The sequence below is a fragment of the Coccinella septempunctata genome, chromosome 9 (genome assembly GCF_907165205.1).
Source record: "Coccinella septempunctata chromosome 9, icCocSept1.1, whole genome shotgun sequence".
NCBI classification, from domain to species: Eukaryota; Metazoa; Arthropoda; class Insecta; order Coleoptera; family Coccinellidae; genus Coccinella; species Coccinella septempunctata.
The window spans coordinates 11,328,387-11,345,334 of NC_058197.1; the positions used below are offsets into that span (position 1 = coordinate 11,328,387).

Genomic DNA, 16,948 nt, shown 5'->3' on the forward strand with positions numbered 1-16,948 from the left:
AAACTTTGGAGTTCATTTTTATATATAAGTTATGGAAATTTCGATTCAAAATTGATGTTCGTACAACGAACAAACAACGATTTATGAAAAACATTACTGAAATTCTCAATCCATGGCCTGTGAGCTTTGTAAAAAAATAAAAACTGGTGAAAAACAGACTTTCAGCAACCATTCGCTGAATTTCCCTGGAATCATAATACATAAATCGGAAAAAAATTGTAGCTTGTGTGGAGGAATAGATCGACTTCCTAAGGCATCCAAAGAACCGATTCAAAAAATTTCAAAAAATACGAATTTCTCGAAAGATTAGGGAAAAAAATTATCTGAGCAATGTACACCCCAGAATCAGGAAGTGTATGGAAATATTTCAAGTTCTCAATAAGATGCTATGCAATGAGGAGAAAATCTCACCAATATATAAGAATTTTCCGATTTTTGAAAGTCATTCTTGAAAAAAAATTCAATTTCCAATATTACAATTCCATCATTTAAACCGTTTTGAATATGGAATGAGAAGTTGATCTCGTTCTGTCAATGGATAAACAAGTTAAGTTTATGGTTTCGAATGAATAACTATCTCGATTCCTCCTTTATTCTCGAAAATATTCAGTTTTTTCTTGTTGAGGAGGAAATGGCGCATCCACCAACTTATGTACAAAATTCAACCAACTAATAAAGTCTTTTCTCGGTGACTCGACATATTTATTCGTTTCAAATCATGAATTACATTTGATAATTGGTCAACAGGATCAAATTAACCGCTTATCCTGTATTTACAATCGTTTCAGAGATGAAATTGGAAAATTTAGAATTCTTGGAGGTTTTTGAAACGGTTTGATCATCATATAGCATCGTATTGAAATCTCTATATATATATTTCATTCTATTTATGCTTAGCAAGTGTACGAAATTGGCGTTAAATTGTGTTGTAGTGCCGAATAAGATTTCTGAATCAATCGTTTACCCCGAATCCAAGCCCATTCCCAAGAAATACAAATATTCGCGTACCTTTTGCCCAATTCTTTTTCAGAAATTCCCAACGGAATACTAAGAAATATATTCAAACAAAAGGAATACCAATTGCAGTTTCTGTTTGAGAATGGTGCCATAATACTTTTTTATTAATTTCAAAAGGATATGATGAACTTACCAATACGCAGTGTACCCTTTAGGTCAATAGGAAGCCTAGTTCCCATGTAAAATGGTTTTTCTCCATAGAAAAATGATTAGTCGATGATATCTCGGAACTTTGGATTATCAGGTTTAACACATATTCTCTTTTTCTCCAGGAAAAATGGGAAAATATGGATATTACTCTACTGCTGGAAAATTATGATGGGTATAACATCATAAGTATAGGAATGATGAATTGATAGTCATTCTTCATTTTCGAGAACACAATAATATTGATTTCTAAGTTATCTGAAGCGGTTTTTCAACCAATGCTATGTTTTTGACTGTATGAGAAAGATTACGAAATGGAAAGCTTCGATTTCATGGATTTTTTTAGTTTGAGGTATAAATTAAGCTGATATCTTTTGAGTGCTAATCTTTACTTCATAGAATGAGTCATTCACCCAACATTCCCAGCAAATAAATGGGAAATTCCCCCTTTAATTGAGAAAATATTACGATTTATAACAGCCCGCCCTAAGTTACCGGCTCCTTCGCCATTTTGCAACCCAATATTTGAAACTTTGGTATTCGTTTTTATACATTAATTGTGGAAATTTCGAGCAAAAATTGATTTCTGTAGTACAAACAGGCAATATTGTATCTGAAAAAATAAAAAATTTGCTACCTCAAACTTTCTGGGCCGTGCAAAAAATTAAAAACTGGTGAAAAACCGACCTTCTCTGACCATTCGCTGAATTTCTCCGGAACTATGGAATATAAATTGAAAAAAATTGGAACCGTAAGTAGAGGAATAAAGCAACTTCCTTATCCATGCATGAAATTCACATAAAGATCTTCAATAATTACGAATTTTTCGAAAGATTAAAACAAAATTCATCTGAGATTATTTGCACCTCTCAATAATGAACCGATAGGAAATATTTGGAGTTTTCAATAAGATAAATTTTGCCGAAGAAATTATCTTTCTAATATCCAAAAATTTCTCGAATTGGGTGAATCACTTCTGAAAAATTTATCAGAAAGCAAATTTCACAATTCCGTCATTTAACCTTCACAAATACGAAATGAGAGATGTATCTTATTCTATCGATAAATTAATAACGTTTGTTCATGGTTTGGAACTAATATATGTTCTTATTCAACCCTCATTTCGAAAATATTCTATTTTATTATTGTTGGTGGCGAACCGGCGCATCCGCCAATTTATTCCAATTACGATGTACCACAACTCAACTATTCAATTCTTTCCTTAGTGACGTGACATATTTATTCATTTAAAATCAATAATGAGTTTTGTTGGTCACTCAACAGAATCAGATCAACCCATATTTACAAAGGTTTTCGCGGTGCAATTGTATAATTTAGATGGCTATCATTATATTCAGAATTGATTTACAGAAATCGACAAATTCTAAGATATTTGTGTAACAGTGAAACAGTTTCATGAGTGAATAGCATAGTAATGAAATCTCCAAACGTTTCCATTCGATTTATGATTCTCAATTGTATTAATCTGCAGATAAAGTTTTTCGATTCATTACGATTCATTGAAACAATTCATGTGAATGTACCTTCATTTTTTTTATCATAGTTAAGTGCTGATTCACCTTGATTAGTGAACACCCTGAGGTCGCTGATCCCAAATCTCAGTTCATGATAGGAATTGTTTTCGCTGCTTTTGACGAATACGAAAAGTGCTGAAAAAGGTGAAGTAATAGCGCAAAAGAAAAGCGGAATTGATTTTAGTTTGAGGTCGAGAATTGTGACATAATAGTATTTTTCGAATTTTCAAAGGACTTAAGATCTTGTTTTTGAAAAAGATTGCGAAATGAGGGATATGTGCATGATTTGTGGAATTTGATGGGTGAACTGAGAAAATATATGTCGATTGTGAACAATATTTCATTCAATAAGCCAATCTGTATTCATTTCACTCAAAAAAAATCAATATCTTTCGTTATATTTCGATTTATATCACTACCCAATAAAAAACCGGCTCCTTCGCCAATTTGCAACCCAATCTTTCAAACTTTGGAGCTGATTTTTATGTATTCATTCTGACAATTTCAACTGAAAAATATATTCGAATGAACAGAGGAGTAATAGTGCATCACAAAAAGTACTCAAATCGCTATTTTGCGCCTGCTGAGGGTTGTAGCATAATGAAAACTGGTGAAAATCGGACATTAGTCAATTATTCATCAATTTTTTTCGAAATTATAGAATATTTATCAGGAAAAATTAGTTACTCGAATAGGAGAATAAAGTGACTTTCTCACTACCACAAAAAAATTCACATAAATATTTTTAATGAATGTAATTTTTCCGAAAGATTAGGATAAAATTCATCTGAGGATAATTACAACCCAGAATCAAGAAATGAACCGAAATATTATAAATTTTCAATACGATGTTATGCGTTGAGGAAAGTTTCCTAGTAATAACCAAGAATATTTCAATTTTTATGCATCACTTCTGAAAAAATATTCGGATTGTAAATCTTTCAATTTCAACAATTTAACATTTAGAAATACGGAATAGAAGATGGATCAATTCTTTTCAAGAATTTATAAAAGGAGTTTATATTTTTGAACCAATGAATGTTCCGATTTTGCTTGAAAATCCTATTTTTTTCTTGCTAATTGCAAAGTAGCGCATTCACCATTTTATTCATAAGTTCACATTCAACCAACTAATAAAGTCTCTCCTCGGTAACTAGACATATTTATTACATCGATATTATATTGAAGTGTCGTTTTCTGAATGATTTGAGGTCATTGTTACCATTTTCCATCGAGCATATTGGGCCTGATCAAATTCTAAATTCTCATTCTCACTCTCTACCTACGGCAATAATGCATGTGTTTGGAGCTCGTTTATGTTTTTATCAGATTTTAGAAATTCTAACTACCCAAGTGATATTCTTCACACATAAGCTTCGCATTTCTTCAACATTTTCGTTTTGTGAAGGAAAATCTATCATCTATAAAGTCGTTGAGGAAAAATCCTAGAGCTGCCACCTCGTTGCGACGCCTTGAACTTCCAGAAAGAGATTAAAGATACCTATCTTACTATATTCAGATGCTTACAGCGGTCTGCTCGATAATAAGTAAAGTGAAGGACAGCTGCGAGAGATGGCGCTCACTTCCCAAACGTCAATGCCGACATTACCAACAGTCAGTTTGATTCAGATTTCGAAAAAAAATTTTAGAAATCAATTAAGTCGTGACATTATGGCAATTGCTCATAGTTGAATAACACATTGCACTGATATCCATTGAATTAGCAGACCAAAATCCAAAATTTTCATTATTTTCAGGTCTCAAATAAAATAAAACTTTTGTGTGAAATTCCTCCACCGACTAATTTAATTGTTACCAAATTAAAGATTTCGAGTGCAGAGATTTGTTTTCAGGGTGATTATTAACCAAAATAAACACTTCAGTTCAATATCTCTATATTTTTTCATAAGATCATTTAAATGACACATCTTCACAAACTTTCAATTTTGTAAGAGATAATCGTTTAATCAGACATTCAAAATATTCACAAATAAATATAAACATATTCAATAGTATTTTAAAGCAACAATATGCACTAATAACATTAAATAATCATAGGAAGCCATGGTTAGTGCACAAAAATTAAACTATTTAGCTGCAATATTGTAAATATATACTGATAAATCAAGCTCTTGAATAAATCTAGAAACTTTAGTAAATTTAATAAATTCCTTTTACATTCACTTTTCGAATAAAACCGGACGGCTTTTCATATCCAAACAAAATATAAACTTCTAATAAACAGAACAAAAATTCAACATGAACAAATCAGACATAGTATACTCGTTTTTTCCTTATCCTATTTCATTACACAAAGCGCCAGCAACATGTGACATTCGATTTAATACTCTCAAATTGGATCAAAGTTCGTCAATCCTAAAGAACACACCAACTATTCGGCTTGATCGAAACTTATAAAACCGAAAACCCAATCTTCCATAAAACTGGGGATGAAAGCCTTCGTCTTCTCAAACTTGACCTTCGGTTTCTGTTTATCCAAAAGTTCCTTGTACTTCTTCAGAGCCTCAGTGCAGATGGCGCCGCAAACTTGAGTCATTAGCCTACCGTTGGGTTTCATTACCTTGAAGGTCTTCTGGAGGACCTTTTCCATGAACGACCAAAGCTCTGGGTCGTCGGAGATCGGAACATCTGTTAAATCTCCAAAGACGTAGTCGAATTTTCTTCCTTCCTTTATGTAACCATCCAGGGCCACCAAACAGTCTGTTACCAATATCTAGGAAGAAAAAAGGGCATAAATTAGACAACCAACAAAAATAAGACATGCTTATTCACCTTATAGTTAGGACCAGACATTTTGTCTAATGCATCTCCGCAAAGCGACCTCAAATGCTTTGAGCATGCTTTCATCACAACATCATCGATTTCAAGCATTATAACTTCCTTGGGATCCTCTTTCAACAACTCATAAAGAAGTGCTCCGTCGCCACCTCCTGAAAATCCCAAAATAAGTTCAATGTTTCAAATGCCGAACATATTATTTTCATTTTTTGACTTACCTAATATAACTATTTCTTTATCCTTGTAGTTTTCCGTTTCTTTCCTCATAATTGTATCAGTATAAATAACATCTCGTTCTGAAATATCTAAAAAAACGCTGGATGAAAATTGGTTCCAAAAAAAGAAATTTTAAATCAAATCGCACTTACTTTGGAGATCATCCAGAACCAACATGTTGCCAAGGCTCTTAGAATGAAGTATTTGAACCTTTTGGAATTTTGTCTTTTCCTCGAAAACAATCTCATCAATATCATATTCCAAAAGCCTCTCGTCTGAAAAAATCGGGAATAAAATCGTGCATACCCTGAGTGAACAATAATAAACATGCTCTCCAAACTGCTCCAAAAAAATCCAGAGTATAAGCTTAGAAAATGTGAATGACAATTAAGTGAGATGTACAAACCTGAAGTTGGGAAATATTGTGGGTATACGCTTCTTTTGATTGGTGCTAAAGCTCTCGATTTGAGAATTCCATTGACCCGTTCGCTAAGTTCTTGTTCAAAAGTTTTAACTTTCTATAAAATAAAACTAAACTAGAATCTAGTTTCAGAAAAATGGTTGAGTAGATACTGACATGCAAAATTTCAAATAACAAAATAATCAACTGGAAATCATTATCAAATTATTCAAGGGGACAATGTGAACCACCTATAACGATATCATGATTTTAAACTCCCCCACAATCAATGAAGTAAATACGTAACATTATTATATCAATGATGACATGTTCAAAAGAAAATAATAAGCCTATAAATTTCAATTAATAACAGCAATATACATGCAAATGGAAGGGATGCAAAACTCCTAGAAATTCCCATAATCTAACCTGAGCTTGTAATGTATACGTCTATTTTAGCTCCTCTTTTGATCGGAGGAAAATGTTTCGAACGATAACTGTTCAAAGTCATCTTTAATTGGTTTTCAATAGTTTTCAATTGCTGAAAATCAGATATTGTGTATCAAGGAAGAAAGATTTTGCTGATTGACCTTATACTTTTAACTGTCTCCATGAAAGCAGTAGAAAATATGAATCAATTTTTTCCGTTTGTTACTTTCATTAGTAATCAACAACTGAACTTTACTCACTTCAAATGGAAATAGTAGATCTTTATCCTCATTCTTATAATAATCTACATTCAGAGTGATCAAACCATTATTATAAAATCTGAGATTCACAACGGCATCCAGATCGCAAGAATATATCTTCAACACTCCCTCATCCAACTTTAAACGGTAGAGTTCTTTTAAATTTTTCACATAGTTTCTTAGGATATTTTCAATATTGGTGGTTAAGATAGTGATTTGAGCCTCATCCTTGATTTTAGCTGGATCTACTGAGAAATCAAGAAGGATGGTATGTGCCGACATCCTGTTTTCTGTTGATGCAAAGAATTAATTTGATTTTCACCAATATATTTAAAAATCTCATGTGATTCCCGGCCTTTAGGAAATGCAAAAATTGAATAATTTTGAAAGATTTTTGACATTTGACTTGACATATTATTGACTTTTCTTTTTCCTCTTTCAACATTTGAACATTGCAAGAATACAATTTAATATTACTATTGTTCGGAACGCCTTATGTGGAAAAAATATGTTTTTTTTTTCAATATGATAATTTGAAATTTGTTGAATTATTAGCATTAGCTCAGGTGTTTGGTCACCTGTTGGCAGTTACCTGAAGTTACTGTCACCTGCAGTCGTCACCTGATTTGTCGGTAGCTGTCAAAACAAAAGAATTCAAGATGGCTTTCGCCAACTTGACGTTTTGACCATTAAAAATTTTTGAACACCCAATTTTTCAATTTCTCATTAGATTCAAAATTTCACATGTTATGTTGCTGTTATGTTATTGTCCTTAAGAAATGTGTTTTTCCCGTAAGACAAGTTCCAAACCCGTTGTATTCTGAGTTAATGATGTTTTAAATAGATATTAGAAATTGCCCATTAATGTATGGAATATATTATTTGGAACGATTATTTCTACGTATTAAGTTTTGAAAGTCATTGATGACCGATATTTGTTGAAGTTATTAGAGTAATGAATACAGTATTTGTTGCTTGAGTTGTAATAAACAATAAAGAGGGCAAAATGGAAGCAATGCAATATGAATTATCAAGAAATATGACATTATTGTTCTTTTTTGAACGTCTTATGGATAAAGGAGAACCTAGGACTCTTCATGATTTGAGCTGCCAGTTTGGATCCAAAGGATTCACTAAAGAAATGAGACAAATCGCTGGTGGTTCTCAAAGTGGCCTTAAAAAGTTTCTAGGACAGTATCCAAGTCTTTTCAAGATCGATGGGGAATATGTTATGATAAATATGTTTCAAACTGAAGGAGGGAAAGATGCTGAAGGTAATTAGTTCTGAATTCACATTAAATTCATAATATCACGTTCAATTCTAGGTGGTAAAGACTACACAACACAAGCAGTCGAATATTTCTCTGAAAAACTCGCCCAGTATGGTGAAGGTACTGAAGTGCCAATAAGAAGCCTGTTAGGGCATCGTTCTCAAGCCAACCCAGAAGTAAGACATGTCTCTGGTCAACATTTCCATGAATTCAGGGAATTTTTGTTGAAACACCCAGATGTGTTCACAGTTGATGATGAGAAAGAGAGTGTGGTTTTGACCAATTACACTGATGTTAAATCTCACTGCCCTCCTGAGTTGCACTTTCAACCAGATGTTAAAATTGATCCTGAAAGCACTCAGACACTGTTAGGTGAGTGATTTATTTCCCTCTGATCTACTTTCAGATTTTACCGAACCAATATTTCAGATTTCCTTGCTCACTGTATTGACCTGAAAAAGGGGCCAATATTGGTCGAACAGCTTTTCCAAATAGTCTGTTGTAATCTTCCTGAAGATATCTGGTCTAACCTATTTAATACTCCTACTCATTTACTCAGTTTTCTGAGGTTATTCTCTGATAGTTTTCACATTCAGTCGAATCTTGTGACTTTACTGCAGCCTCCGAAAATAAATCAGAAGCATATAAGTACAGTTATCAAAGATGTGGCAGCTAAAAATAAGGCTAATATGGTAAGTTGGTAATTATTCAAATAAATATCAATATATTATCGAAGTGATTATCTTTGTATTTTGTATTTTTGTAATGTTTCTGAGGTCAAATTATTGGAATGTATACAGCAAAAAAATGATTTCAAGGACAGTCTTTCATTGCTTCTCATATTTAATCAATATATTCAATATAGGATCTGATGTTGCAAAATGAGAAAAACCAAAACATGAACAATGTACAACCTCCTACTCCGATTATTTCAAACGACAATAACAACTTGAACAACAATGTGCCAGTGCCAGAGAAGGTTCCCGTTCAACCCCAACCTTTGAGTCCTAGATCGATAAGCGATAGGCTGAAACAGCCCAAACTTCAGCAGAAGCTCAATGAAACTCTTAAGGCTAAAAGCCCTGAACCACCAGTTCAGCAAAGTTTACCCTCGCTGTCTGTACCAGAGGACAAAAATAGAGGATCGAACATGAAACAAAGTGAGTTGTTTATTCCTATGTACTAATCTACAAATCAGTCATGCGGTGAAAAAAAAAATTCTTAGAATTCCAACTTGACAATGGGTCAATGTGGATTTTCTAGATGAGCTTTCGATCAATGGCAGAATTATATTTCTAATCTCACCCTTCAATCTCCAATCAATACAAGAAATAGTCTCAAATGAGGTCCTCATATTTGTTGAACTTATATAATTTTTGCCGGTACAATGTTAATTTTTACTTTTGCTGATGTGGCAAGTCAATTAAGACTAATTAGAGACTAATGCTTTCCTTTCTGACTAATTATTGTTGGAAATATATTAAAAATTTCACGAAAATTAGCAATATTCAAAATTTCACATGTCACAAGAGAAACCATAGAATTTACAGGGTTCTAACTTCACGCCGATGACATGGGCGTAACATTCGACTGGACATTCACGATTGAAAAAGACCAGTGACTTGTCGTTTTTGCGTCTTTAAAGGTTTTTTCGGGTCCAACGGGTTATATCGCATCTTTTTTTGAGGAAACGAAACATTCAGATCGAAATTCGGACTGTATTGACGAAAATGTCCAATATTGCCTTCTTTGTTCCAGCTCTTACGAAAAAACAATCGACAGATTCAAACGAAGACTCTAACATGTCCCAGGACTCCAACAGAAACCGAAGCCAAAATTCCAACCAGACCCTGAAAGAACGAATAAACTCCCTTGTACTCAAGACGCTCCAGGAGAACACTGGAAGAGAGAACAGACAGAATATGCTCAACAATCAAAATTCTACCTTACACGGCGATTCCTGGAAATCGAAGGTGTTCCAGAACACCAGGGTGATATGTAGCGAGAAGGACTGTCAGATGGTGATCAACGACATCATGAGAAAGAACCAGCAGCCTGTTAGAAAGGATGAGGGTGAAGACGATTGGCCCTTCACTGAAGACAAGATAGTTGTTGGCTTCGATTGCGAAGGGATCAATTTGGGCATTAAGGGGCAACTAACCTTGATGCAGATAGCGACTATGACTGGTTTTTCGTATGTCTTCGACTTGATCTCTTGTCCCGGCATGATCGAGAATGGCTTGAAGAAGCTGCTGGAGAGTCCGAATATCGTTAAAGTGAGTATCATACAAAGTAAATCAATATTTTCGTTAGTGATTATTTTATTCATAATTTGCAGATTAGTCACGATTGCAGAAACGACTCGGTTAACTTGTACCAGCAGTTCGGGATCACCCTTAGGTGCGTATTCGACACTCAAGCGGCGCACGCAGTTCTTACTTATCAGGAAACTGGCAGGCCGGTTTATAAGGCTCGTTGCGTTGCCCTAAACGCATTGTGCGAGTACTATGGGGCCCCGGTCAACCCGATGAAGGATCAGCTGAAGAATATTTACAGACGAGATCAGAAGTATTGGTCCAAGAGACCCCTCACCAGGGAGATGGTGCTTTATGCCTCAGCGGACGTTTTGAGTCTTGTGAACGAGAAGATTTATTACCCGATCTGTCGGGCTATCAAAGAGGAGAACAGGAAGCTGTTCCTGGAACTGTGCCATGAACAGGTGAGTTTCAATGCGCTAGAACATCAAATTATACTTCAAAAAATTGAAAATGAGAAAAAATAAAACAAAAAATTATTTTTTCTTGTCTTTTGGCAGGTACATAATTGCATTTTTCCTAAAACTCATGAGTTCTGTCTTCAATCATCAGAAACACAAAAAATTCAAAAAAAAAATAAAAAGAAAGCAGGAAAAATTTTATTTCTTGCCTTTTGGTTGGTGCTTGCATTATTCCTCATACTTATTGTGCGTTTTGACTCATAATCAGAACACAAAAGGAAAAATAATGAAAATAAACCAAAAATTAAAACAGGCAATTTTTGCAAACAACACGTTTTACTTTTATTTCTTGTTTTGGCAGATTCATTTATTTTTTCTGAATATTACTGATGGTTGTTCCTCTGATTACTAGAACAAAAAAAAATAAAAAAAATTGAAAAGAAAGGAAAAAAATAAAGAAGTAATTTCTACAATTTTTATTTTTCTTTCTTATTTTCAAGATGTTGGTAGAAAAAAGCCTAATGAACTCCAGAAAAAAACTTATTTTCTTCAGATTACTGTGTATAGATAAAATGACTAATTTTTGTTTCTATTGATTATGAAGAAGCAATTTCTGTGAACAAAATTTTTTTTATTCTTTGTCTTTTGGCTGGTGCTGGCATTATTCCTAATACTTGTTATGTGTTTTGCCTCATCATATGGACACAAAAAGGAATATAATAAAAATAAAGCAAAAAAATAAAAAGAGGCAATTTTTGCAAACAACACTTTCAACTTTCATTTCTTGTTTTGGCTGATTCATTTATTTTTTCTGAATCTTACCGATGGTTTTTCTCTGATCACTAGTACAAGAAAAAATAAATAAAAATTGAAAGGAAAGGAAAAAATAAAAAAGTAATTTCTACAATTTTTAATTTTCTTTCTTGTCTTCAAGATGTTGGGTGAAAAAAGCCTAATGAGCTCCAGAAAAAAACTTATTTTCTTTAGATTACTGCATATAGATGAAATGACTAATTTATCGTTTCCGTTGATGACTTTCGTTTGTCACCGATCAAAAGAATGGGGTAATCGGTAGGTTAAAAGAATCTATTTCCATTTCAGATTTTCATGAATATCACCCCAGATGAGGTTAAATTGAGGAAAAGACAGAGAAAAACCGAGAAAGAAGTAGCCCAGTTGAGGGCTAAGCTAGCTACAGCATCTAAGAGTGTTGTTTTGAGTAATAGAGAGGTTAGACTTTTGAGGTGAGATTCTAATAATAAAAAAATACAGTTTTTATTTCTTGTTACAAAGCTTTCACATGTATCATAAGTAACAATGTAGAAAAAACAAAAAAGTTCCATTTTTTTGTGGACTGCAATAGATTTTTGACCATATTTCACTTGAATCACTCTCAATCTTTCCGACAGATTCATCGAGCTGACAGAGGAAGAAAAAGAGAAACTGAAGTCGTCAGCGAAGGTAGCCAAGAAACTGGAAAAGCTGGAAAGCCTGGGCCAGGAAAAAGAGCCAGATTCCTCCGACGACGAGGACAACGACCAAGACTACCCCAGCCTGGAGTCCGACATGACCTCCCCGAAGAACTCTGGACCCACCAGCCTCACCGAAAGCATGCAGCTCGTCGATACCATCCTCAGCAATTCGAAGATCGACAGGTTCGACAAGATCGACCGTCTGGAGTCCATCCTGACGGCCACCGCCCTGCTACCGTCGAACGTCGACCTGCCGAACGTCGAACTTGACAGGTGTCACTGCAACTGTCACTCCGGGAAACATTTGAATAACGGCCTGAAGACCGACAGGGAGATGACGCCCAGCGGAAATTACAAGAGCGTGGCGCAGAATTCCGACGAAGTACCGCCTAAACTGGATCATTCGAATGTGGAAACCCAGACGTTGAGTACGGGGGACATTGTCGTTACAAAGATTTATTTCAACGAAATGACTGACTAGGGATCTTCCGTTTAAAACGATGGGTAGTTGTAGTATATGGCAGGTATTTATTAGATTTAGATTAATCTTACGTTTAGGGTGCGAAAACTTGAAAGAAATTGTTTTCGGAACGAAACAAGGTATGTCAGTATGTTAAATTGAAACTTTGTGCTCAATCGATATTAGAAATTGGGGTAGAAGATGGTAAAATTGACTTGGTGACTTAAACTCAACAAGTCGCTGGGTTTTTTTCGTTTTTACGTTTTGATTATTTTTGATCATGACGTTTGTTGCAAAGTAACTTCTCGAATACCAAAGAGGTTTAAAGTATGGATCGGAACTTGCAGTACGGATATAATTGGTTATTTAACGAATCTAGTTCTTATTGAATTGTTTTTCGATTCGTTCTGATAATTTTTGCTTGAGTTGAATTTTTTCCTAACGTCAAGTCAATATTTTTATGCCTTAACTGAAAATTAACCTTCTTTTTTATATTCTACATTTTAAAACATACTATTTATACATTTCTGCTCTAAAATGAATTGAAAAGTCAATAATTAATTTTTATTCGCCTTAAATAGAAGTTACTAAAACACATGCCTTGAAGCAATAATATCATTGTATATAATAGTAGTAATTGAATTTTTATGTATATACACATCGAGAGAAACATTAACGAACAGACTGTAGGTCTGTCGAGACTGACAAACAGAAGTACCTCCTTGTCTGCTTCATTTCTGTCAGTTAAATTCGTTCACTATCGATGAGTTCTCTTGCATTGAAATTCGAGTAGATTTGAATCACTCTTCTTAGGGGCAATTACCAATCTATTTCTCTGTGATAACTTTATACTTTTCGATTTTTTGTTTTTTTTTAAAAGGACGAAGCTTTTTTTCCCTTTTGAAAACGTCCAATTTTTTAGAAGCCATATGGCAAAGTTGCCGAAAAATTTTAGAATCAACACTTTTGCACTATTCAGTAGCAGGGTGTTTTTCCGTTCAGTGTAATTTGTCTTGTGGATTCTTTTGTAACCTGTACGATAGATTGAATTTTTTATTTGTGAATTGGTTTTGCTTGTAATTTTGAGAGTTGGATATAAACTCTTTAGAAAATTAAAGGTGCTATGCATTGGCCTCAATTTTATAATCAAAATTCTTCTAGTGATTATTATTTAATTGAGTTTACCTCAGAGTGAATTTTTGGTACTTACAGCTAATTTTATAATGAAATTTAATGTTTGTTATTGTTATCGTAACTAATATGTTGAATTTATGGTATCGAATGACGTAATTGAATAAGTAAAAAAATTTGGTGGTTTAAATAGAAATTAACAAGTGTTTGGACATTGAATTGCCAGGTTATTTTATCTTAATTGGTTTTTTGATAGTTATATTAACTTGTCTTAACTTCTTGAATTCAATTTAAGATATACTTAAGACTAACGAAGAAATCAATATCAATTATCTTGAGCAATATTTGTATAGATTTATACAACGTATATTTGCTAGGAAATGGTTTCTTATTTATTATAACCAAATGACAAAATTAAATAGAATGAAGAATAATTTGTTTTATTATTTCCTATCCATAGTATTGGCTTATTATTAGCTTCAAGAGCAAGTATGAGATTCTGGATTGTAATCAAAGTATTAATAGAGGTATCAATATTGGACATTTTTAGGCTTTCTTGTCGTTATCATTTCGATATAAATCGAAGATTTGAAGATACGTTAATCGGCCATCCGGCCATTTTATAAAGACGGGTGGTCTTTAAATAACATAGAAAAAACAAACTTTTTAATCTTGATTTACCGATGATGTGCCGATAATTCGTCTCCCTCTAAAAAAAATATTATCAGAATTGCGCAGCGCAATCTATTTAATTGCTGCAGAATATAAAAGGATCAGATACAGTTTTCTATTCTAAGCACATAACCTTTATTACAGATTTCTTTTTACCGTAATGCAGAAATCTACTTTCGTGGCTATTCTGCATAATTAGGTTTGAGAGTACACCACTAGATGGCGCAACATAACTGTGAAGATAAAAATCTGTAATTTTTTTCAGGAGTTAGATTTTTTGGTGAAATAGGAATTTATGCATCAATCTAGGACTTCGAGAGATGGATTGAATTGTAGGCTATAATTTTATAGAAATTATCAAGCGAGTAATCCGCAGTGTTGATTATATCTACGATTAATAAGGCTCGAGGATTTTCCTCATACAAATCATTAATCTGTTCATACATATTTTCATATTCCAGTAAGCATTAAACAGCTCTGAAAATTTGATGTTTGGCTATAGCTAGAGTCGGAATTCAGCCAAAAAATTTCTATATTGCCTTGAAATGACAAGGCAGTATTTTCGAAAATATTTTTTTATAAATATCAAGCTCAGATTTTTGATCAGTCACCCCGAAAGAACAATAAAAGCCATAGATTTCAATACATTTATATTCACTAATCAAACTGTTCTAAAAATTTCCAAGATTCGAAGCTTTCGATCTGAATTTTCCAACTTCATCACATAAACCGTTGCAAATACGAGATGAACGGTTGATCTGATTCTGTTGAGCAATCAACGAAGTTAATCAATGATTTCAAACAAGAAAATGTATACTGAGGGAATAGGAAATGAAACGAATAGTTGAGATGTAGTACATCGATATCGAAATAAATTGGTGGATACGCCAGTTTGTTATCAGCAAGAAGAAAACGCGAGATTTCTTATAAAATACTGTATGAATGGATATTTACAGATTCAAAATCGTGATTTGACGTTACTTGAATAAGTTTAAGTGAATACTTAAAGATTAAGATGAACCTCTCATTATATATTTCTGAAGATTTATGCGATGAAATGAAAAATTATGTTTTTCAATAATTTTTCAGAAGTTATTCATGGAAATCAAAAAATTCTTGAAGAATAGTGAGACAGTTTCCTCAGTGAATAGCATTATATTGAAAATTTCGAATATTTCTTTTCTCTTCATGATCATGCAGAGCACATTTCACAAGTCAAATTTTTTCGTGATCTTTCAACGAATTCCCACTCATTGAAACTCTTTATATAAATGTTTTCAAATGGATAACGAAGTCTATCTATTTCTCTATTAGCTTCAATAAGTTTTTTCTATATAAATTATATAATTCCAGAAAAATTTAGTAAATGGTTGACGAAGGTCCGTTTTTTTATAGTTTTTATTTTTCTGCAACCCTCAGAACATGCGGAATGACGATTCGAGTACTTTTTCTGATACACCATTGTTTGTTTGTACTGTCTAAATGAATTTTCACTCGAAATTTCCAGAATAAGTAGATAAAAATGGACGCCAAACTTTCAAAGATTGGGTTGCAAATTGGCGAAGGAGCCGGTTTTTTATAAGGTGATCATATAAACAGTAATATTTTCGAAAGTATACTGCGAACTTTCGATTTTTTTGTTGGAAATGTTAGAAAAATAGCTCCTTATATAGAGTGTGGTTCGAAATCGAAAAGTTTCCACCTAATTTAGGTATAGATCAAATTTTAATAATCATCCATATGCCCTTCATTTCACAAATTTTTTCAAAAAACCATCGAAACTTTTGGCAAGAAACTCTTCGGATTGGATAGAATACAATATCATCTAGTGCTCAAAATTTTAAAATCGGCATATTTTCATTATTTAGATAACTATTATGCTTCTTTTCCTTCTTTCCTGGAATGACTGGGAATGATCGAAACTGTGTCTTGAACCTATTAAATTTTCTTCAGTGCCAATGAATGATTGTTGACAATTCACGTGATTTTCTTGAATCAAAATTGGTAGAAGTGAATTATGTGGACAAATAATGAAAATATAAATAGTTAGCTGTTGAAACTCTGACATAGGGTGCGGAAATTTCAATATGGACGCCACAGTTTCTGTATTGTACAAATTTCTTTCAAATATTTGCTTTCATTTATCATGAGGGGTTGGCACTTTCGTTTAAAAAAATCAAAAGAAACTTTTTCTGCAGAAACAGTATTTTGAAATTGTATTTTCCCAAATTCATTCGAAATTTCTGAGATTATTAAGTAGCTATGATTCATAAGCATCTTCTTCTATCGATAATATGTATATACCTTTACAGAAATACGGGAATGAAATGAAACGGTTCTGAAAATTAATAATATTCTAAGAATTGTAGATATCCAACACTAAAATCGCAGAAAAATTTTCAACAAATTTTTCAGTAGTTTTC

At 33.2% G+C, this 16,948-nt stretch overlaps 2 protein-coding genes across 2 annotated transcripts; one reads left to right on the top strand and one right to left on the bottom strand.

Moving 5' to 3' along the window:
• Window positions 1-4,577: 4,577 nt before the first annotated feature.
• LOC123319801 (spermine synthase) lies at window positions 4,578-7,191 on the bottom strand. The gene is made up of 6 exons (XM_044906741.1): window positions 6,804-7,191; window positions 6,121-6,232; window positions 5,867-5,989; window positions 5,717-5,803; window positions 5,493-5,650; window positions 4,578-5,433 (listed from the first exon to the last, which is right to left on the bottom strand). The coding sequence occupies exons 1-6, from the start codon at window positions 7,083-7,085 to the stop codon at window positions 5,092-5,094; spliced, it is 1,104 nt and encodes a 367-aa protein (XP_044762676.1). The 5' UTR covers window positions 7,086-7,191; the 3' UTR covers window positions 4,578-5,091.
• Window positions 7,192-7,436: 245 nt separating this feature from the next.
• Window positions 7,437-14,287, top strand: LOC123319800. Its single transcript, XM_044906740.1, has 8 exons — window positions 7,437-8,077; window positions 8,129-8,446; window positions 8,504-8,766; window positions 8,940-9,234; window positions 9,833-10,350; window positions 10,413-10,793; window positions 11,892-12,034; window positions 12,200-14,287. The coding sequence occupies exons 1-8, from the start codon at window positions 7,810-7,812 to the stop codon at window positions 12,741-12,743; spliced, it is 2,730 nt and encodes a 909-aa protein (XP_044762675.1). The 5' UTR covers window positions 7,437-7,809; the 3' UTR covers window positions 12,744-14,287.
• Window positions 14,288-16,948: the final 2,661 nt, after the last annotated feature.